The 21648-nt window shown below is 49.9% G+C and overlaps 1 protein-coding gene across 1 annotated transcript; it reads right to left on the bottom strand.

Annotated features, from left to right (window-relative positions):
- Nucleotides 1-16024: 16024 nt before the first annotated feature.
- On the bottom strand, nucleotides 16025-19936 carry BCDIN3D (BCDIN3 domain containing RNA methyltransferase). The gene is made up of 2 exons (XM_074565159.1): nucleotides 19728-19936; nucleotides 16025-17645 (listed from the first exon to the last, which is right to left on the bottom strand). Exons 1-2 carry the CDS (start codon nucleotides 19917-19919, stop codon nucleotides 17031-17033), a joined length of 807 nt encoding a protein of 268 aa, XP_074421260.1. The 5' UTR covers nucleotides 19920-19936; the 3' UTR covers nucleotides 16025-17030.
- Between the last annotated feature and the right edge of the window lie 1712 nt (nucleotides 19937-21648).

Here is a 21648-nt window from a genome sequence, read left to right as displayed (position 1 = left end):
AATGGAACTCCCCCAAACCCTGGGCAAAAAGAAAAGTTTAATTTCCTTTCCCTGCATGATCTTGGACAAAACTGTGCTTCAGTTACTCCTATTTTTGCTTGCAGCCTAAGATGGGATCAAGTTGAAGGGGATATAATTTAGTTTTTCTAACCAAATGCTCCAGCCCAGGACAGAGAGCAGGGAGTTTAACAAGCAGGAAAAAGGCTTAACCATCCGGCAGGCAGCGATTTGTACTGTCCCTACTGTCTACCTGAGCTTGAAGGGATCTCCAGCCCCACCAAAGGGCACCCTTGTCTGCCCACCCACCACCTCCCTGTCCCTTGGGGGACACAAAACCAGCCACACTCACTGGAGGGAACCATCCTCTTTGCAAGCCCCAGAAATCAGCCGGGCTGGCTACAAAGCCAATGCCGTAATTGTCTCCAGGGCACCTGGAGAAGGGAGGGGAGAGCAGGGAAGGGTGGAGGAAAACATGCCCGACCCCATCAGCCCATCCACACCTCTCCACGCAGCCCTTCACAGGGAGGAGGAGGAGCAGCCGGCACTGGCTTTTTTGACCATATAAGGCCAGGTTTTTCTCTCCGCAGCCAATCCAGGGAGGAATGCGAACACCTGAGCCTTGCCTGGTTTGCCAGGGCCCATCCTCCCCTGCCCACACCCTGCCTCCTCGGCCAGGTGTGCAGGGCTCTACCGGCAGCAGGGGAGGGGAGGCCGCCTCCGCGCAGCCCACTCCCTGCCTGGCACAAAACAGGGGGAAAATTCTGCCCTGTGTGAATTCATCACTGGGGACAGTGGCCCAGTCAGGGCTTTCCTCTCCTGCAGCCCTTCAGACACCCCAGGGTGCCCAAGCTGAGCTCAGGGTGTCTGCCGCAAGGCTGGGTTACCCCTTTCTTTCAACCATTTCCAGTTATTCACCATCCCAGACACGTGAAAAACCTCCTCTCTTGTCCTGCAGCCATCCCTATTGCTTAGTTCCCATCTCCACCTGCGCCTGGCTGGCTCAGGGCAGCCCTGGGGTCTCTACCTCCCAGACAGTGCCTGAGAGACAGGAGCCTGCACAGACCTGCCAAGGGAGCTTCACCTTTGAGATGTCCTCAGCCTGGCTTTGGTTCAGGGTAACTGGATCATGGGGGGACTCCATGCATTGTCCCGTCACAGCTGGGACTCCCAGCAGCACCAAAACCAGCGTGCGACAGGGCTGGCAGCCTTCTAGCCCAGTGGCTCACGGTCCTGGTACCGCATCTCACTGCCTCAGCCCAAGGTGAGAGGAGTAACGAAGGACAAGATTGGCACATCACTTGGTGCACTCAGGTTAGGGAAGAAGAAAAAACAGATCCAAGCTGCTAGTAGCCAGGAGGGACACGGCAGAGACCCTGAGCTGCCAGACCAGCCAGCCTCCAGCCCCACAGTCCTGTCTCCAGGTCCCACTGCCCACCTCTGCGATGCATGTGCCAACTCTGCCATGACTTCACATGCCAGCGCCCTGACCAAACGAGCCCAAGAATTTCAGAGCAACCAGCGTTCCCTTGTTGTGCTGCCAAGATTCGGTACCTGCTTGCCAACAATCCTGGTTAGAGCGGGACAGATTCCAGGGGAGTTGTGTCAGCTCGCTGCCATTGGGCTGACGGCTGGGAGTGCCAACAGGTCCCACACCTCCGCCTCCAGGCATGCCAGGGACTCGTACACGCAGCGCAGCGAGGCAACAGCAGCTGCTGCTTCAACACACTCCCCACCCAACCCACATTCCTGCATATCCACAAGGCCGTCACAGGCCTGGAGGAAGCCTCACCTGAAACAAAATGGCAATAAGGTTGGCCATTTGATGTTTGCCCATATTTAATCCTGCACAGCCCTCCAGGAGGAGAGAGCCCTGGCGTGGGGGCAAAAAGGGTGGGGAGCAGTGTGTGTGGGAGGACAATGCTTCATTCCCTGGAAGGCCTGAGTCAAACCAATATTTCCCAGCACCTCCTGACCTGCTCTCCCCTCCACGCACCCGCCATTTATGCTACAGAGCAACATCACCCTGTGGCAGTGGGAGTCTTTGGGAATCCAGGGCAAGAAGCAAAGGGGCACAGGGAAAAGCAGCAGCTCTGCCCACAGATGGGCACGAACAAGACTGTCCCTGCCTGGCAGGAGGGGTGTGGGGATTGTGGCCTGTGCTAACCTGCGTCAGGTCTCAGCAGAGATGGGGATGTTCCTCTTGCCAGCGTGGAAGGCTGATCGGGGCTTGGGAAGGCCAGCCTGGCCAGAGTGCAGTCGTGATGCCAAGGACAGATGTGCGTGAGCTGGTGTCCATTTTGCTGAGCAAACAAAGGAAGACAGACAGAAAGTCGGGTCAAATTACTACTAGTGATCAGGACTGAGACTTTGCAGCTCAGATCAGGGCCTGTCTGTACCAGGTTTCATACGCCTCAAGCTCAGTATGCTCCAGAGACCATTTACAACCTCACACCCGTCATCTTCTCTCTGCACAGATGCCAGCTGAGTCTGAGACAGCTTCCAACTGTGGAGCCCAACAGCGCACCACGGCACGGACTGCAGATCTTCACTGGTGGCTTAACCTTGCTAGCAGACACTGCTAGCGCAGGCAGCCTGCTCCCTTAGGCCTTTGTAGACATTGGCAACCAAAGCTTGTAACTGGGGTTCAGAGTTTATTGTCTACTTGAGAGCTCATGCTGAAGTCTCAGCCGCTGCACCCTCTCCACCAGCTTTAAGCACGGCTACTTAAACATCACGTATCCCTCAACATCCTCACCAGGAACAACCAAGTGCTCATGGTGCATTTGGGGAGGTGGAAGAAGGCCAACACATGGTACATGTCCACCCTTGGGAAATGGAGATGGATTGGGCCCAGAGCACCCAGCTGTGCTCCCTCCCAGCCCGACAGATCTCTGCAATGCACAAACACGCCAGGCAGCCTCCAAACCTCATGCAGCACATCGAGTTGAGATCCATGGAGGGGCCTGGGTGAGCTGGGGCAGTGCCCAGTGCATAGGGCAGGGCAACAAAAAATATTTGAGACGGCAGGTTGGCTGAGATGAGTCACACACAAGGATGGGCAGTCCAGCTGCCGGAGCTGCCTGCTCAACTCTCCACCCCTGGGAAGCTGCTAACCGTGGGAACCAGGACACCACAGCAGGCCAAGCGAGTACAAAAACATGGCTGTTGCTGAGAGGAGATTAAAACTGTCCATCTCCGCAAAGCAATGACTTAGCGAGAGGAGCAAAACCCCAGAGCTCAGCAGGTCTAGGTGCTCAAGATTGGCTGCTCCGCCTGGCAGGATCCCCATGGCAATCGGCCAGGTATTCATAACATAATGGGAACGGTGCTCACCCATTCCTGCTGGGGCCTGCGCGTGTTTGCGAGATTTCAGAGACACACCCTTCAATTCAAGGCTTTGGAAAAAAGCTCAGCACCTGGGGAGGGGGAGAAAGCAAAAAAAAAAAAAAAAAAGGCAAAGGAACCACTTCAGAGCTGAGGAATCCCAGCTGTGACTCACCGCAGGGCGGGTGGCAGGGGCTCTGATGCAGGAAGCAAACGGAGCTGGGAACACTGGGGAGAGGGTCAGGGCAGGCTGCCTGTAGCCCTGCAAGGGGATCTCTCGGGGCCAGGCAGCCCCCTCTGCACAAAGCGCTCCTCCACAAGACTCTCCCAGCACCCAGCCTCCTCGTGCAAAGCGGGGCTGGTGCCATCGGGGCCCAACTTCTGCTCATGGAAACGGGACTGGCTATTTTTTTAGCATTAGCAAACCTCGCCTGCACATTTCCCAGCTCCCTAACGCCCATGTGCACAGCTTCACCTGCCTCTATGACACCGAGATCAACTCCAGGAGTCCCAAAATATCTGTTGCCTCCAACATTTCCCAGGCTGGTAATGTCCCAGTGCAACACCAAGACCCTCTTCCCCAGCCAGCAATCTCTGCCACCCAAAAAATGTCGGCCCCTTTGAGCTGTCCCACCAACACACAGAGGAAAAGAGTTCACACTTAAAAAAGGGAATATAAAACATCTAGGGCTTGGTTTCCAACTCTTCCAGAGCCTTATCACGTGGCCAAAGTGATGTGTCAGCTCCTATGTGCAGGGTAAGTGCAGTAGGGCTGAAAGACTCCACTACCAGCAAAAGAAAGCCGATTTGGAGCCTCTTGTATAGTTTGCAGGGGTTGGAAAGACAAGACAAGGAGTAAGGTAACACCAATTCAGATCCATAGCTGCAGATCCTCTCTAGATTTACACCTGCCTGTCCCACTGACCTCAGCAAGGTGTAAATGCCGCACTCCCTCAGCACCTCACTGGAGAGAAGCCTGTGTAACTTCACTGAAGGTGGTGATGCTGCACTAGTTTATGCCCCCAGTGCCAGCTCTCCCAGTGGGTGACACTGCTTTAAGTCCCAGTTCCTGAAGTCAGGGCAACATGGAACAGGTGCTCTCCTAATTCTGACCAAAGCTCTGGCCTACCAACAACAGAAAACACTCAAAAACTGGGACCCCAAAAGACTAGACAAGGGGGGACAACTCCAAATGTCTTATTTTTTTTTTAAGCAGTGGATCACAATGCACTAAAAAAAAATCCTGAAGTTCATTTAGCCCTGGATTTGCCCAGAGAAACCTGAAATTTAGCAGCATGCAGCATGTTTACCCCTCTTACGAGCCAGCCCTGAGCTAGCATCAGACAAACCCTTTGCTCCCACAAACAGACTGATGTTCAGCCTCCGTCTTCGTGCTTTCTCCAACCCAGTTTTGAGTGCACCAAGTGCTGTGGAGTCTCTGGATGAAAAAGGACTCCAGCCATCCATGCTCCGCTGGCAGCTTTCCGGACAGCCAGCTCATACTCATGGCAACAAACACCTACGGGACACGTTCTGACCTGAGCGCTGAATTCAGCTCTCCCTGGAGGGTTTGCCCACGTACATATCTGGAGTGTGCTCTGCAGATTATACAACACATATTATCTAGGGCAACACCGACAAGTGGATCCAGAGAAAAGCCCCTGACTTTGTAACGTCCTGAGGGATCCCAGTTGGGCCAGAGGATTCAGTGGTTGGCAGGGATGAAATTCAATACAAAATGCCTGACTGTAACCCAGAAATATGAACTTCAGCCTTGCTGGAAGCTTCTCAGTCCTTAGTAAGACCTTAAGTAGTGTAAGAAGCAACTCAGGGTAACACTGAATTTATAAACCAGCCCTTGACTACAGCAATGCTCCAGCCCTCTGCACTAGTAAAAAGCCTGGCTCCCAACTGGAAATTGCCTCTTGGCCGCATCTGCTATTCACCACTCAGTTCTGGGAAGGGTCAGCATTTCAACCTCCCTTTCCTGAAGCAGGCTGATCCGTTCCAATCCTATGGCCACCCCAACCAGGAAAGACCCCCAATTATTCACTCGAAGAAAGAAAACAACTCATAGCAGCCTGACTATGCTTGTCCATCCAGATCCTGCACAGGGAAGAGGCATCATCAGCACAGACAGACTTGTGTTACTCCTGAGTTTCCTAAAACCCTGCTATCATCATAGCTCTGATTCTGAGCTTTCCCCTTGGTTTGTACCTGAAGCAGGTTCTTGACAGCGCTAAGGGGACAGAGCTGTTGGGACCAGCTTGCAACTAGATTGAGGACGCTGCTGTCCACAAGCAGCAGAGCCGGAAAATTAAGACTAACCTCAGCCTGACGGTTCTCAACACCACGCCATCACCTTGCTCCTGATTTATGCCACCAATAACAAGCATTGGCATCTGCCCCTTCTCTGCCAGCTTAAACCTAAGTGGAATAAGCAAAATTCCAGTAAGTATTGGCCACAGCAGTATAGCGGGACTAGACTCCCTGTGGATTTTATGGGAGTTGGACTGGGCCCCTCAGAGTTAATTTTGTGCCAATTTCTCTGCAATTTACTGGGAAGTCTGAGCTTTTTGCAAACCATCCTAGCCATGCAAGGAATGGGGTGGGGATGTTTTGACATGGAGCCTTGGATCACTTACAGATCCCACCCAGCTCCCTCTGTGCTCACCTTTTAATGCTCTCTGCATGCTCTTGTCTCTCAATAACATCAAGCAGAGAGCAATTCAGATAGCCTAGTTTAAGAGAAAACAGACTGCAAGGAGCAAACACTGCACAGACCAGTGTGAATGTGCACGTAATGCTGCTCAGGAAAGACATGGGCAGCTGCTACAGAAACACTGATTTCCACTACAGAATCAAGGATTATACAAAAAGGAAAAACAGCCTACCAGTTGCTGGCTGGAAAGGAGGGAGGACTTAAAGCCCGTAAGGGTCTTCTTTCTTCACTCTCTGGAGTTTAAGAGAAAGACCAGAGGGAGCAAACGCTGCACAGAGCGGTGTGAATGCACACGGTTAAAAGGCCCAGGAACAATCTGTGCATGTGAATGCAGCATCTGAGGCTACACCTGCATCTTCAGTGTGTGCACAAACGCACCTACGTGCGGAAGCATCTCTGAACCCCCTGGCCTGCCAGCATGGGCTGTGCAGCTCAACTCTAAGCAATGCCACCACTTAACTGGAAATCTGAGGAGAGATGCGGCCTGGCAGCAAGAAAAGGGGAATGCTTAGGGCAGGTCCTGGCTGTTGGTCGATGAAGGAGGGACAGAAAGGCCCTTAATTAGCCTGGAGTGAATCTCCTTCAGCAGCACCAGGTGCCCTTTGCACCTCCAGCTGCTAAGCAGAAGGGACAAAAACATTCCCCCTCACCAAAAAAAAAAACCCCAACAGATACAGAATTTGTAGTGTCTGACCAGGTGTTTTTAGCATTAGATTCCCAATAGGTTAAGCTAATCCTGTGTACATTGCTAATTTTACTACAGCAGATCTTCATCTTAGTGTGGTAGCTCAGCTCCAATTCACATTACTCCCCTTATTTTCTTTGCTTCACATTTCCTGCAGGTGAGGTTGGAACCAAGGTTGGCAGCATTCCTTTGTTCTTCAGTTCAGTCCTACCCCATAAGAAAAAATTCAAATACTTTCTGCATTTTCACAACAAACAGCTGCTTCTTGCAAAGCAGAACAGACACATCTAATGCATATGTACATGACTGCCCCTGTTCTCAATGTTTACCATCTAAGAAGCCTCGCAGAATCACATTTGTTTAGTCTGCAGTGAGATCCAAATCCAGTTTCAGATGTGGCTCTCCATTTTACAACTGGCCTTTATTCCTCTAACATGCTATTCCAGCCTTTCCACCTGAAACCCAAAACCTGCAAAATTCAGTGGGTCTTTAGCTCCGGAGCTCACCCGCTGAGCCCTGAGCCTTGCATGCTACAAACCCTGGTGAAGATTTCTGAAGCAGCTCCACAGAGCAGCACTCCTTCCACTTCTCAGACACTGGAAGAGCTTTCCTGAATTCCCGGGACTACATTAGAGTTAATCACAGTGCCCAACTACACTCCATGAACCACGCCAGGGAAGGACAGAAAGGTACTTTGGTGCTCCTAAAAGAGCCGGGATGGATTTAGCCAGGTATGTTGGGGTAGAAGCAGCCTCCTGGCACACAGTCATGTCCCCCAGTCCATGCAAATACTGCTCTGACGTTCAGAGAGCGATCGGGGCAGGCAGACGGCCCTTGGGCTGGGGAACCTCAGGAGATGCAGCCAGCTCAGGCTTCTTTTTCCACCTCACTGGGAAAGGAGAATTCAGAGGCCGGACCGCCCAGCCCCAGAGGGCTTTGTCAGCATTGTTTGCAGCACCCTGCCTGGCGCTTCCCTTTGTGCATTTGCTGAGCTCTGATCTTACGGCGTCCATGGCCGTGGGGAGGGAACTGCTTGCTACCAGGGCAGACGGCTCCAATCTTCTTTCGCTGGGTTTTGCACAGAAGGCAAATCTTGCAGGCTTCAAAGCTTCCACATCAGCAAATGGTCTGACAAGTGCCTTCCCTGACATCTTGTCAGAGAAATGCCACAGGAAGGGAAGGGAGGGTGTTCTCCCATATGTGGAGGTGCCTAACTTCTGCGTTATATTCAGAAACAGCTCATCTACCGCCCCTTTCCTTTCCCCCAGCCCCTCAGGCGCAGACCAACCTGCTTTTTGCCATCTTCGCTGCCCCCCAGTTCCTGTTTTGCCCTCGTGCAACCACAGCGCAGGTGTCTCTGCCCCACAGCAGGTGCACATGCAAAGCAGTTCCCGTGACGGAGGAACTCGAGCCCTTCTCCCGTCTTATCACACAACCAAATTTGTATTTCTGTTACGTGGTATCCATAGACATATCACAGAGAGAGGAACCGGGGTGAGCCATTCTCCATGGCCTCCCTCTAAGAGATCTGATGCTCCCTTTGCGCTTCCCTGCTCTTTAAGAGTCAAAGTCTTTAAGACTGCCCTTAGACGGTATCACACAAGGTGCTGCAATAGCAATGGACTCAGTGGGCCCCACCTGCTTTGGACCCTGAAATCAAAGTAGGGAGTTGAAGGGAATCAGGTTCTGCATCAACCATTGCTCTGTTGATGACAACTGTGACCGTCATCAACCTACTTCTACAGGGAACATCAGGCCCTCTGGAAACGTCCGTGTACCTTCTTGGTGTGTCCCTCCTCTCCTCCCAGTGTCTACATACACGCCCGCACATACACAACATTACAAGGTTTACCAGTGGCTTTACAAGCATTTACACACTCAATAAAGCATTCTTTTGCCTTGCAGCTGTGCCAGCTCTTTGCAAGTCCTTAATACTCTTCCTTTTGAACCTGGAAGAGAACCAGGCCATCTCTACCAATACTGTTCGCTGTTGTTTGCAGCTTACAACTCCTTAAAAAGGCTTTCCTCCCTTTCCCCTAAACCTCTACCCTTCTGAGTCATGCTCTGCACAATGCCTAAGTCAGCACTTCACACAAACCAGCTGAAGCTGGTCTTTGGAAAAAATGCAGACACACATATACAGAGCAGGGAACAGCTACCAGCCAGGACCTGCAGCCTTGGCAAAGAGCAGAGCGAGTTTGCTGGTGACAGCACCAGCTAGAAACGCAGATCAAGAGAGAACACGGAGAAGCAGAGCAGCTCTCTGCTCTCCACCTCCCCCAAAGGCAAAGACCAGTGTTTGCGACACTAACTAGTCACCTGGGAAACTTGCGCCAGGGGAAAGCCCTAGCACAGGCCTGTTTTTTTCCTTTGCATTACTCTATTCTTCAACCTACAGCTCAGGTAAATGCGTCCTTTGGACCCCCAAATCAGTTTTGCACTGATGTTATTCAAGGTCAGATGAGATTTCTGCTTCCAGCATTAATAATAGAATCGTCAGGAGAAAAGAGCACATAAATACAAGGGAGGTACCCCAGGAATATCTAATTTGGTTCCCAAGTCTCATCCACATTTACTCTCCCGTTCTTCCTCCCTCTTCTCCAAAGCTGCTAGAACGCTCACCGCTCTTGTGAGGTCCCTTGTGACGTTCCATTTCACTGAGCCACAGCGTTTCAGACGGTATTTTTTCCACTCAAGGCTGAATACTTTATCACCCATTCCCATGCTCTCAGGTTCAACACCTCTGCTCTCTTACAGCTTTTCCATGAAGGCAATGCTTGCCCTGAGCTCTGTACAAGATGTCATGAAGAAGCCACACCGTTTCGGAGAGTGCCACAAGGTTATGTGGGGCAAGGTAGAAAAGGTGCTTTCACAGGTCACCGTGGCTGCCCTGATCCAAGGACAAGGTTGTCCAAAGAGGTGATCTGCAGCTCAGAAATTATCCAGGGCAAAGCAAAAGCCGTTGTCAAGCATTTGTCCTGAGTAACAACTGTGGGATTTTTGAGGAAAAGACTAAGCAACACCTGTTTAAGTAATGGTTAAGATGTGGAGTTAAAACTCAACCTGAGTCAGTAAGGAATGCACTGCAGGTCCTGCTCTAGGGGATGAAGGACAATAAATAATTCAGCATCTGCCCTACTTAGCCACCCTGGACAACAGGAGCCAGCACTGGTCAGGCTGGGAACGTCCAGACAGGGAATGCAGCGGTTACCCCAGAAAAATCAATCCTAGCAGATCCAAGAGCCCTGGATAACAGCTACCACACACATTCCTGAAAAGCCCTCACAACTTTCAAATACTGCCCTGTAAATTCGCTTGCCTCCACGCACCGGCGGCGGCGAGGTCTAATCCCTGACATAATCCAAGGGCAGCCCTGGAGAGGAGACCTCCTGCCCCAGCACTGTCAAGCCACAGCAGCTGCAGACGGGGATGGATGTTCCCTAGGTGGAGACTGACACCAGACCCCACAGAGGGCAGCTCGCACCCAGCTCTCCTGCGCCCTTTTATGCTCGTGCTGCGTCAACTGCTCTGCTGGCACATTAAGATGCTGGCTGTATTAGAAGGGTACGTTAAAACCTTCACTCTCCTGTATGCTTTCTTCACAAAGGTAAGGGAATTCTTCCCCAACTTGCAACCAAGGATCCCTTCCCTCACGCTAGCCACTTCATAGACGATCTTTTCCCACCACCACCTCACATGCTTGGAACACTGATCTTCTAGAAGGTAATTGAGATTAAAGGGACACGGAGAAAGAGATGAGCAGTCTCAAGGGCCGGCCAGGAGAGGAGCCGCCCTGCTTACTTCCTTTTGATCTCTGCAGAGAACACCACAGAGCTGCCCTTCTCTTTTGATGTGTCACCCTGCAGCTTGTTCTCTCTCAGGAGGGCAGGCTTGTTGCAGCATGACTGCTCCTGGATTCAGCTGCTGGGGTAACAAAGCTGCCTTTCAGCAGCTTCTACGTGTTTCACGGACTTCAGAGTCTCTGGGTTGACCCCAGGGGTGGAGGGGAACCAAGAAGGCCGAGAAGGGACACCACCCTCAGACTCAGCTCTAACTAAATCCTTGTCACTCACATGGAAGATGCATAAATTCCTCATGCAACACTAAACCAGAATTAATTATTATGGAATCACGAAGCACTCCACAACAGGAAACAGAGCAGAGGATCTGCAGTGCCATGTCTAATCTTTGGCCCACCATATATGACTTAGATGAAGGGGGTTTTAACCAACTACAAAGACACTTATCTAAAGTCCATTCTGCTATGGAAACATGAGCAAGATCCCCCTTTACCTTCCCTGCTTCACAGCAAGGTTCCCACACTACACTGAAGGAGTTTAGAAAGCTCTACTACTCTGAAAACATTATAACATTATCATTCAGAATAAAAACCTTCTGCTCGGACTCAAGCCGCTCTGTGAAGAATCCAAGGACGGAGCAGTTTTGTTGCAAGTCAGGATAAAAACCCAGGCAGCTGAAAGCATTTGATAAGCCTGATCTCCAGCCGATTGAACTCGGGTTGTCTGGTCAGAACAGATCAGGTCTGCATAGCATTCTGTATTCACACAAGAGCTTATCACACCAGATGTCAGGTTATGCTTCCCAGCGAAATCAAGAGCGCAAGATCAGAGCTTCAAGGAAGCGAGCAGCCCGCCCAAGGTCTGCAATGAGGTTGTGACAAGCCTAGGAAAGGAACCCATACTTTCCAACCAAGAGCAAAGCCCTTTTAGACTCGAGCACTTTCAGTTCTCATCAGAGCGCTATAAGCATATCCCGACCCCAGATCAGGACCCCAAGCTTTCTTCTTCAAACTCAAGACCCCTTTGGAGTCCAGACCTAGTGGGTGACCCAGCTCTAAGGTAACAGGGACACTCCCACATAATTAAATCCAAGAAACTCAAGCCTGAACTGATAAAAGAGTTGGTGGCAAGGCTTCTGCCCATAATGCTCCGAGGGATTTTTGTGCAAAGGCTTGTGGGATACCAAACCGCCCGCCCATGTTAACACAAGTGAATCTAATGAGAAAACCAAGATGCTTGCATTGAAACTCTAGAGACTAAAGAAGGAGCCCCATGGCAGGACAAGCTTCCCACACACCACTTATCTACCTATCAGCTTCTCCACTAGGTCCAGGGAGACTGCACCTAAGCCTTGGAGACTCGAACAGACCATCTCGCCTGGGCATGAAACTTCAGCGTACATGGCTAAGCCACATCCATTTCCATAACCAACAGGGCGCAAGGAAGTGAACAACCGATCTTTTTGATCCCCTCTGACCTCCCCTGACCTACCAAGTGCTCCTCATTTGCAACAAGGCCAAACAGCACCAGCCTTCAGCACACGTCCAGAGCTACCTTGGATTTGTGGTTGCTTTTCCCACCAAGACTCCCCCCAACTCTGCCAAAAGGCCTCTGCTTCCTCACACCACCAGCTCGCCTAACAAATCAAAACTCTGCAAGAGAACTGGCTCACACCCAGTGAAGACATCATGTGTTTGGTTTGTGGCTGCTCTTTTCTCACGTTTCCACACTGCCAGAAACAGATGCCCATATTTCCACGAGTTGACACCTCTCACTTTTCTCCTTTAATTCACGGGCAGCAAAGTGCCAGGAAGAACAAGAAGGAACTTGCACTCAGCTGAGCAAAGGAAATCCGAAAGTCCACAGCTTCTGCCATATAAACTTGTAGGGACAAGTTGCTGGGTTTCCAGCTAGAGGAAGCTGCTTATGGGAGCAGACATGTTGCTGCCAACTCTCAGTTCCTAAACTTGATTCCTCCTCTCCTGGGCTGCTCACACATTCTGGGGAAAGTTGAATTAAACCATTTTTAAAGCGTGTCACCGTTTAGAAATGCTGATGAACAGCATCTGCAGGGCTGTCAATAGATAAATGCATAAGAAGGGAAGCAGACAGCAGGGAGATAGGTGCTTACAACAGTCATTCGTTCTGGCAGCTGTCAACATTAAACTGATAAAATCCTGCTGTTGCACCATATTTATGCACTAAACTTTTCCCCACTGAATGCATGCCTTGTACTTAGCCAGCACAAGAACCTAGGAAACGGTAAACTGTCTCTTAGCATAAGCAAGAGAAAAATAAAATATAATAAAGAAGGACCTCTCATTGACTCCATCTAAATATTACTTCCCACTAAGGCTGGAAGCAACTGCAGAATCATCCGGAAACTGGAACCTCGAAGTTTCCAGCACCAACTTTGATGCTAGCTTACACAGAACTAGATGCTTCACCTCTTCCGCCTAGATTTTTCCATCCAAGGAAGAGGGATAATTAGCTGTGACTTGCTACACAGCAGTGGCGTGAGACTTAATTTTCAGAACACTTTGAAGGTATGGCATCTAATTAATATCTGAAGTGGCTGCAGTGATTATTATGAACAATGGCACAGCTCACAGCTGATGACAGAGCTCAGCTCATAGGTATTTTTCATTCTCAAAAGTGCTGTGCAAACATACAGCCACTATTCCACATCAGAAATCTCTGCAGTGGTGGGTGGTTATCAAGCTCATTTTGTGGATGGAAAAACTGAGGCAAGGTCTGATGGAGCCCAGCAACAATCCCAAACCACAGAGCATGGGAACTTCACCAGGCACTCGCTTGGGAACTCCTCACCTGCTGCCAGGATGGAACAGGGCAGTAGTCTGACAGTCCTGTCACAACGCTGTGCAATACTTCGGGTCTGTTTGGAAATGCGCAGCTACGCATGGTCTGTGCATGTGTTGAATTTAGCAGGCTCATGTAAGCAACCATGGGGTTGAAGCCTCAAGCATAGGTAAGAGAAAGCAGGATCTCTTAACTAACCCTCCAGTGCACAGGCACAGACACACACACAAATAACAAGCACATAATTAGCAAGCCAGGACAGCTACTGGACCTACACATCAGCACAGCCTGATGCCATATGCTCCCAGCTGAGTAGCGGGAGCACAGCCCTCCCTCTACATACACAGGGAAGTTGCATCTCCCTCATTTTAGCAGCAGCAACCACCACCAGGCTGGCCCCATCCTTCGACAGGGAGGAGACGAGCAAAGCAGTACTTTAAGCAGAGGCCTCTGCGCCTCCCCTGAACCCAGGTACCCCAAGCTCTACAAGGGTAACAACCCCCAGGACTCACACAAACAAGGGGCATCTCCATTTCACCAGCCGTTATGTCAAACAATTACCAACCAACTCTGCAAACTGCTCTCACCAATAGGGAGTGGAAGTGTTGGTTTTAACCCTCATCTTTACTTTCCTTCTGTCCTGCCTTCAGGAGATCCGGGAACACATTTTAGTGACATTGCAAAATGCAGAGAGAGTAGAACATAAAACCCCGTAACTCTCCAGAGCCTTACGTGAGCACTGCAGTTGAGATCCATAGGTTCTCTTCTATTCCTGTGTCATGGAGCCGGGTTCCCACCTCTCTCATCTCCTGGCAGCTTCCTGGAGAGCAGACGCAGCAAGCTGAAAATAAAAGGAAAGAGATTTATTTTTTTTCCCCCCTCCTGTCTGCTAAAGGACTGACTCCATTTTGAACTCCTTAGTATCTCAAGAACTGCAGGAAGATTTGTGTTGATGTTATTTTGAGCTCTATTTGTGGCAATATCCAAAGGATGAGAAACCAAACACACTGCTGTGCCAAAGCCAAACAGACCTAGTTTTGGAGCTCAGCCATTTCTGAGACAGTGGGACATATTGATACTAGCAATTTAAAGTGCAGACTTGAGAGGCAGATAAGAGGTCATCATACTGTTACATACACACCAGGCCAGTTTGCAGGTCTGCACACTGCCAGCATATAAAGGCTGGGAAAAAAGCAAAAACAAATCCACAGTCTTTCTACAAGCAGCAGCCCAAAAGAATCCCCAGGCAGACACTTATCTATCACTCAGTCCATAAGGAACATACAACAGGGTCTCTTTGAAGGGAAAGGTCATTCTAGATGGGTGCAGGGGACCCCTCCTGTGTAATTTGTTGGGTTGTCTACCTTCTTAGCAACTCTTCATAAACTTTTTCACAGGCAAGTATGTAAATCCCCAGAGGAAAATGAAAAGCAAGAAACCCCTTTCACCCCTTTAAACTTGAGCACTGAACAGATAAGTCCAGGTTTGTTTTATAAATATTTCAAAGTTCAAAGAAAACAGCAACTAATATTGACACAACCCAACAGAAACATCCCAAGGGGCAAGGCCACAGCTTGTACGATACTCCAGTGCCACCAGCCGCACAACGCAGGGAAGAGCAGCTAAGCAGAACGAAAAGGGAGGCTGAGCTGCCTGACAGCGTTGGGTGAGCCAACGCCCCTCCAGTCAGTGGAGCTTCCCCATAGATTACAATGAACATCAGATGAGGTGCTTAATTACCAAAGTGATAAATGTTTGATATAAATTAGCTGCAAGAGAGATCAGGCACTTGGGTGAACCCTCAGGAAAATACATGACAAATGGGTTCTCCCTCCACTCCCATAGACATAGTAAAATCCGCCCAGACTTAAAAGTCTTTTTTTAAGAAAATTAAGAACCACCACCATGAGGGAAGGCACACTTGTTTGGAGCTGAGAGGTCAGAGGAGCTCTCAGGACTCCTGGTGGGAGTCCTAAATATTTTCTTCATAGCAGAACACTGTGGAAGCTGCATTTATGTGAAAAGCCTCAAAGCCTTTCTGTGACGCTACTCAGTTTCTTTAAACACGTGCACGTACACACACGCTTTGTTCGTATGTCCATCCATGGATCCCAGCAGCTTTTCCTCAAGCAGGCTGTGGCCAGCCAGAACACTCATACGCTTCAGTGTTTTATCTGAACTCATTGCGGAGGACATCAAAGTGCTCCCCCCCCCGCCTCCACTATCACTGCATGAGTAAATAATAAGGAAGTCCCAGTAAGGACATAAAGGAAAATGCAATCAAAGTTTCTCTCTGCCCCTGCACACAGGCTCACCTGGGCAGGAGAACTGCGAGGCACGAGCACCTCCTGGAGGAGACGTCCTCCACTCCCCTGTATCTAGTACCGAGCTCTCGTGACAGGACGCTTACGGCACATACCTGGGCTTCCCTCTCACCTCGCAGCGAGGAAGCAGCGGAACCTAGGAATTTGTAAGAGTCATCAGTTATCTATTTCTGTGTGTCACAGTCTAGTCAAGTGAGGTTTTTAATCTGTTTAGACAACACTCTGGCAGTGCGACTCCTACTTACAATCAAAATTAACAAAACCACTACATATGAACTAAAGCTAGTAGGGATATTAAAACAAGAAAAATTAAGTTAAAATAAGACATTTTGCTCAAGTTTTCTTTCTTCCTAGATTTTACTGAAAAAAACACCGCAATCCAGTGAAAGTTATAATACTTCAACCTTAGCCAAACATAGCTTCAAGTTTACCAAAGGCTCATCTGAGCCTGTAAATACAACAATAAACTCAGTTACCTGGGACTGCTTAGATGTTGAAAACAACGTGAACAAAAAGAAAGATTAAAAAACCCAACACAGCATTTTTAACAAAATTAAGTTATTTTTATTTCAAGGATATTATTACAAAAAGCACTCACTATTATACACAAATAAATACACGCTCTACCATAGGAATCCTTCACTCCACAGAAAGAGAACGCTAGTGTCAACCTCCGTCTGCAAAGGTGCATTGATCACAGCCTGACCAACATCACAGAATGGCGGGATGGTTTGGGTGGGAAAGGACCTCTAAAGGCCACCTAGTCCAACCCCTTGCCATCAGCAGGGACATCTTCAACTAGATCAGGTTACTCAGAGTCCCATCCAGCCTGACCTGGAATGTTTCCAGGGATGAGGCATCTACAGCCTTTCTGAGCATCCTGTTAACCTTCTGCAACGACCCAACTCACTTGCTCATAGCTGATAAACCAAGTTATATGTTTTCCAAGAGCATTTTATACAGAAAACATGATGAGAAGCAGAACAAATAGTGCACTGCACAGGTAAACAGAAACATTCCCTTTCCTTGAAAAGCTCCAGGGACAAAAAGGGAACGTTCTGTCTTCTTCCAGGGAATATTCTTGGTACACATAGAAAGTACATATGTAGCAACTTTGATTTCAAGAGCGCTTTCTAGGAACTGCAACCTCAGAACCCACAAGGCAGGTTAAAACTGCCACCACGTTTTGCAGACAGAAAGAAAAAAAAAAACACACAGAAACATTACTTGCCCCAAACTCCCCAGGGAAGTCAAGGTCTGGTTCCAATACAACTTAGGAATTCCTAGATCTGCCTCTGTAAATAGCAAGCAATTCCTTGTCTATGGATTCATGAATGTGAGAGGCCATTTATCAGTCACTGTTCCTGTTCTGAAGACTCTCTGCCCTCGTGATTTGAGCTATTTGACTTAAAAAGCAAGAGACTTCTGTCCCAGCTGGTGCTCCCAAAGCAGCACACCAGCTCCATGGCACAGTCCTTCGTTAAGATCTGGGTTATCCTCTCCACCATATCCCCATTGATAGCAAGAGATCGGAAGTGATCAAAGTCATTCCTGCCCAGCTTCCGCAGGCGGCGCGCAGCTGCCCTGTAGCACTTCCATGGCTGAGGTTCAATCAGCAGGTACTTGCACAGAGAGGAGAGGAAGGACAGGAACTCCATCAGGCCACTATCTCCATGATTCAGGTGGATCCACATGGTCACAGACATGCAAAAAATGATGTCAAAGGTAGAGTGGCCAAAACGGCCCAGGTAGGAGCTCAGGAATGACTCCCTGGCACTGGAGTCCATGATGTCCAGGCTGGCAAAGGATATGGAGGCAGGAAAGGGGCTGCACTGCTGAGCCCTCTCAATCAACACCGGATCAATGTCACAGCACAGAAGATTCAGATCCTTTCCAGCTGCGGGCTGGTCCAGGCTGCCTTCGCCCTCCTGAAGGCCAAGGAGATGCCTGTACAGAGCCACACTTAGCTCCTGCAGAAAGGAAAACAAGAGGGGTTCACAGGGCCTGCGCTGCTTTGTTCACGCATCACCAAGCATGTAGGATCCCACTCTCGGCAGCAAGGTACAAGCGCCAACTCAGAGCTTTCTCTGGATGAGGTTCAAAACAATAAGCTCACAGACAAACTTCTTTTCTGTAGCAAGAAGTATCACGGTAGCGCTGATTACCGGAAAGTCAAACAGAGATTGGGATTAAGCCTGTATCACCCTACACTTGGGGTTTTGCTTCAAAAACTATGGGAAAGATGAATTTTAGTAACAGGAATCTTGCCAGATATTCCCATCCAACATGGGGGTGAAGGCTTCACTGGCTTCCCTAAGTGAGCCTTAGAGTTGCCTAGTGAGACTTAGAGCTATTTATAATGCCTAATTTAGAGTAATACATTTCTTCTTCTGCTAAAGTAAAATACATTCCCTGACCATTAGATTGCAGCAAAAGATAGTTAACATGAGAGCTTGCCTTCGAATTTCCTTTCACAGAGTGCGCCACTAAGCGGCAAGCGCATTAATCATTCATTAAAGGAGATCTGATGAAGTTCCTGAATGACATCGGCTGTGAGCACACAGCCCACACAGGCAGGCAGGTAGTGTCCTCTAGTGGTGAGCGTCTCTGCATCTCAAAAGAACCAGACTAAGAACATTTTTACCTGACCTGTTTTACAAGTTCACCTGAAATAGGATCTAAATTGTCCTTTAGATAATGCCTTAGGTGGCCTTTCAAACCTTCTGGCAGGGGGCTGGGGGAAGAGAAGCCATGGCAACAGCAGTACTCTTGTCCCCAGCCAGAATGCAATTTCATTCTGAACGAATAATTATTTCTAAGTTAATACACTGATATAGTTTCCATCTGAAAAAAATATCTTAAACACTGCACCAGTATGCATCAGAGATGCACAGATACTTCTGAATTACAACACAGCAAAGCTGCACACTAAGGAAAAGACATGAGAAGAAAGCAGAACTAGGTAAAGAAAGAGAATGAACTTTCAAAATGGGAAATTCTACAAGATTCACCATCTCTGTCACAAGACCTTCAAGAGCATGCGACCAAGATTTCAGTTTCAAGTTCTGTCTCATGGATAAATTATGTGATACTAAACAACACACAACAAATTATGGTTTCTAGCTGCAGGTTTGTCCAGTTCCCCCGCTCTTAGGGCAGTACAATAGAGGCTCTCCGGTGCTCGGGACACACAGGAACCCAGGACACTGCAGGCTCCGGCCTCAGTGGGAAAGAGGAGAGCCCCATCCATACAGCCTCTTAAACCAAGCAACACAGCCAGCTCCGCCCCACCCCACCCCTGCCTTCACTTTCCTCTCATAGGAGACCTGCAGAGGCACCTTCCCACACACCAATGATGTCCTGACATCCACCAGTCTTTTGCTGCACCCAAGCCCTGCTTTCCCACTGTGCCTTTTACACAGGCTCATGCCTGTTCCAGGCTGCTACCCCCACCCTGGCTGTTCCATTCCTCCCCTGTTCAGTGCTCCCCAAGACTCCAGGCCACTGCCTCCACCCAGTCTTCTCCCATTCCTCCCCAGCATCCCATGGGAGCGCTTCTCCCAACCTTCTCAGTCTTCCCTTCAACACCTCAGGTCGCAGACTGCCCCAGCTTCCCCACCCTGCCCCAATGCCCCCAGCACTCCACACCAGTGCCTCCCCACCTTTCCAATCTGCCACACTGTCCCCTAACACTCCAGGCCCCTCTCCCAGGCCCTTGTCGTCATCCCCCACATCTTCTCAGTCTGCCCCACCACCCCAGACGAGTGCCTCACCCCTAGCCTTTTCCGGATGCTGGATTGTCCCTCAATACCATAGACTGGTACCTCAGCAGCCTGCCCCGCTGCGCCCCCGCCAATACCGCAGACTGGTGCCTACCCTTAGTCTTTCTCACATACCCTGATACTCCAGACCAGTGCCTCCCATCAAGCCTCTCCAGTCTTCCCCACACCCAGACCACCACCCCAGCATCTCCCCTCACCCCAGGAGCCCTCAAGCCTGCTGCTCCGCGGCCTACTTCCCGCCCACCGCTGCCCGCCGAGGCGCTCTCTTACCCCCGAGTTGCAGCCCACATCGAGCCCCAGCAGCGGGCGGGATGCCGCGGGGAACAAGCTCCGCAAAAGCCCGCCAGGCAGGAGGCTGACTCGTCCCTCGGGCGGGTGGAAGCGGGAATAATTGGGGAAGTTGCCGTAGGGAGCAGCACCGGGCTCCGAGGCTGGAGAGCGCTCGCTCATGGGCGCCGCCATTTTCTCCTCAGGCCCGCGCGCGCGCGGGCGGGGACCGGGCGGGAACAGAAGCGTTCCGGGGGAGAAAGGTTCCGGGGGAGAAAGGTTCCGGGGGGCATTGCGCAGGCCCCCACAGGCAGGCAGCTAGCCCGGGGCTTGACAGCAGAAGGAAATGGAAGTTCATGGTTAAAGGAGCGAAAGAGCGGGCACAGGGAAGGTTTTAGGGTCAAGTTGATACAGGGAACCTGGTTTGAGCGACACAGGACTAATTTCTCTTCTAATGCTTGGGAAAACTGCACTTTTAAAAGACCCTAGTATCGGAATTTGTGAAAATACTTACTTTATCGCCAGCTCTGGGGTGCGTTTCAAGGTCTCAGTATTTTCGAGCTTGCCAGGTGCAGGGACAAGGAGGAGCGAGACCCGGGCACTTGCCCCAAGCTGCCAACAGGGTTATTTTATACAATGAACGGCACATTCCATAGAAATTAGGAAGTTTGCTGAGGAGTTCTCTCCCCTCTCTCTCTCTCTCTCCCTTGCTGGCTGCCATCCCGAGCGCTCCTCGTCCCAGTGCCGGAGCCCTGAGCCCTTCCCTTCCTCCCGAAGCCGCAGCGCTCGCAGGGTCCCATATTGGCTGTCCCCTGCCCGGAGTGCCCGGCTTCCTACGATAGAACGGGCTGGGGATAGTCCTTGTGTATTTTATATAGGTATTGGGATCAATACTGGTTCTTTAGTGTTATTAATGTCAATTATTTAGTATTATTCTGTTAAATCTGTTTATATTTCAATATTCAAGTTTCCTTGTTTTTTCCTGATTCCTCTTCCCGGGTGGGGAGGGCTCGTGGGGTGGTGGAATAATTGTCTAAATGACAAGAAATTGTTGGGGGTTCCTCAAGCCATAACTCACCGGGAACCTGGATTTAATTTTATGCTTTTTTTTTTAATCACAGCGTGAGGAGCAGAGGGCGCCAGCAGCTCGGAAATGTGGGTGAACGAGTCCTGCCTGAATCTTGCCTTCGGTTCTTGCCATGGAAGATCAGTAGAGATCCCCCGCACCGTGGCAGGGCCCGTGCCGACTTGGCATCAAGAGTCCATCCTTCCTCAAAATACCTCAAGCGCAGAAGGCAGAAAGGAGTGCAAAAGTAAATAAAAATTCCCCCCTTCTCCAGGCAGTGGAATTCAGGTTTTTCAAGGTCTCCTCTGACTCTGTATTTAGGGCCCTCAAATTCCTGTCCTGTTTGCTGTAGGCATGGGAAACAGCGCGATCCCTTCCTCTTTCCAGCATCCTTCATACCCTGATGAATCTCCCCGTCCCCTCCCTTCTGCCACATCCCTGTGTCCTACTACTGAGTGGTCCCACTTTTCGCCCTGTTCCTCAAGAGCCAAGTGTTGAAATTTGTCTGAATCATCAGCCCTTTATCCAGTTTGTGGTAATTACAGGAACAACTAATGATGCTTCATATAAATGCTCATGGCCACCTCATTGTTTGCATGGAAATGCTCCACTTCAGTTATTTTTCCACAAAGGCCGTCCCACAGCAGGGCATTACCCAGCAAGACTCGGGGCAAAATATTTTCTTTCCACGGAAAATGCAAGCCACGAAAAATGCAAGCCATGCTGGCTGCACCACACTGTTGAGACACACTTTAGGAAAACAAATCTCACACCTGCCTTTTGGGTACAGCTCCTTCCAAAGAGCAGAGATCTGTCGCAACAAGATGCTGCGGCTGAGATTTCTCTCCCCTGAGAGCT

The sequence above is a fragment of the Larus michahellis genome, chromosome 22 (genome assembly GCF_964199755.1).
Source record: "Larus michahellis chromosome 22, bLarMic1.1, whole genome shotgun sequence".
Classification (NCBI taxonomy): Eukaryota; Metazoa; Chordata; class Aves; order Charadriiformes; family Laridae; genus Larus; species Larus michahellis.
Note: the sequence above shows the minus strand (reverse complement) of the source record. Positions and strands in the feature narration are given on the sequence as shown.

Coding starts and splice junctions, on each gene's coding strand:
- BCDIN3D (XM_074565159.1), bottom strand. CDS start 19,919: ATGGCGGCGCCCATGAGCGAGCGCTCTCCAGCCTCGGAGCCCGGTGCT. Junction 17,646..19,727: donor ATGTGGGCTGCAACTCGGGG/GTAAGAGAGCGC, acceptor TCCTTTCTGCAG/GAGCTAAGTGTGGCTCTGTA.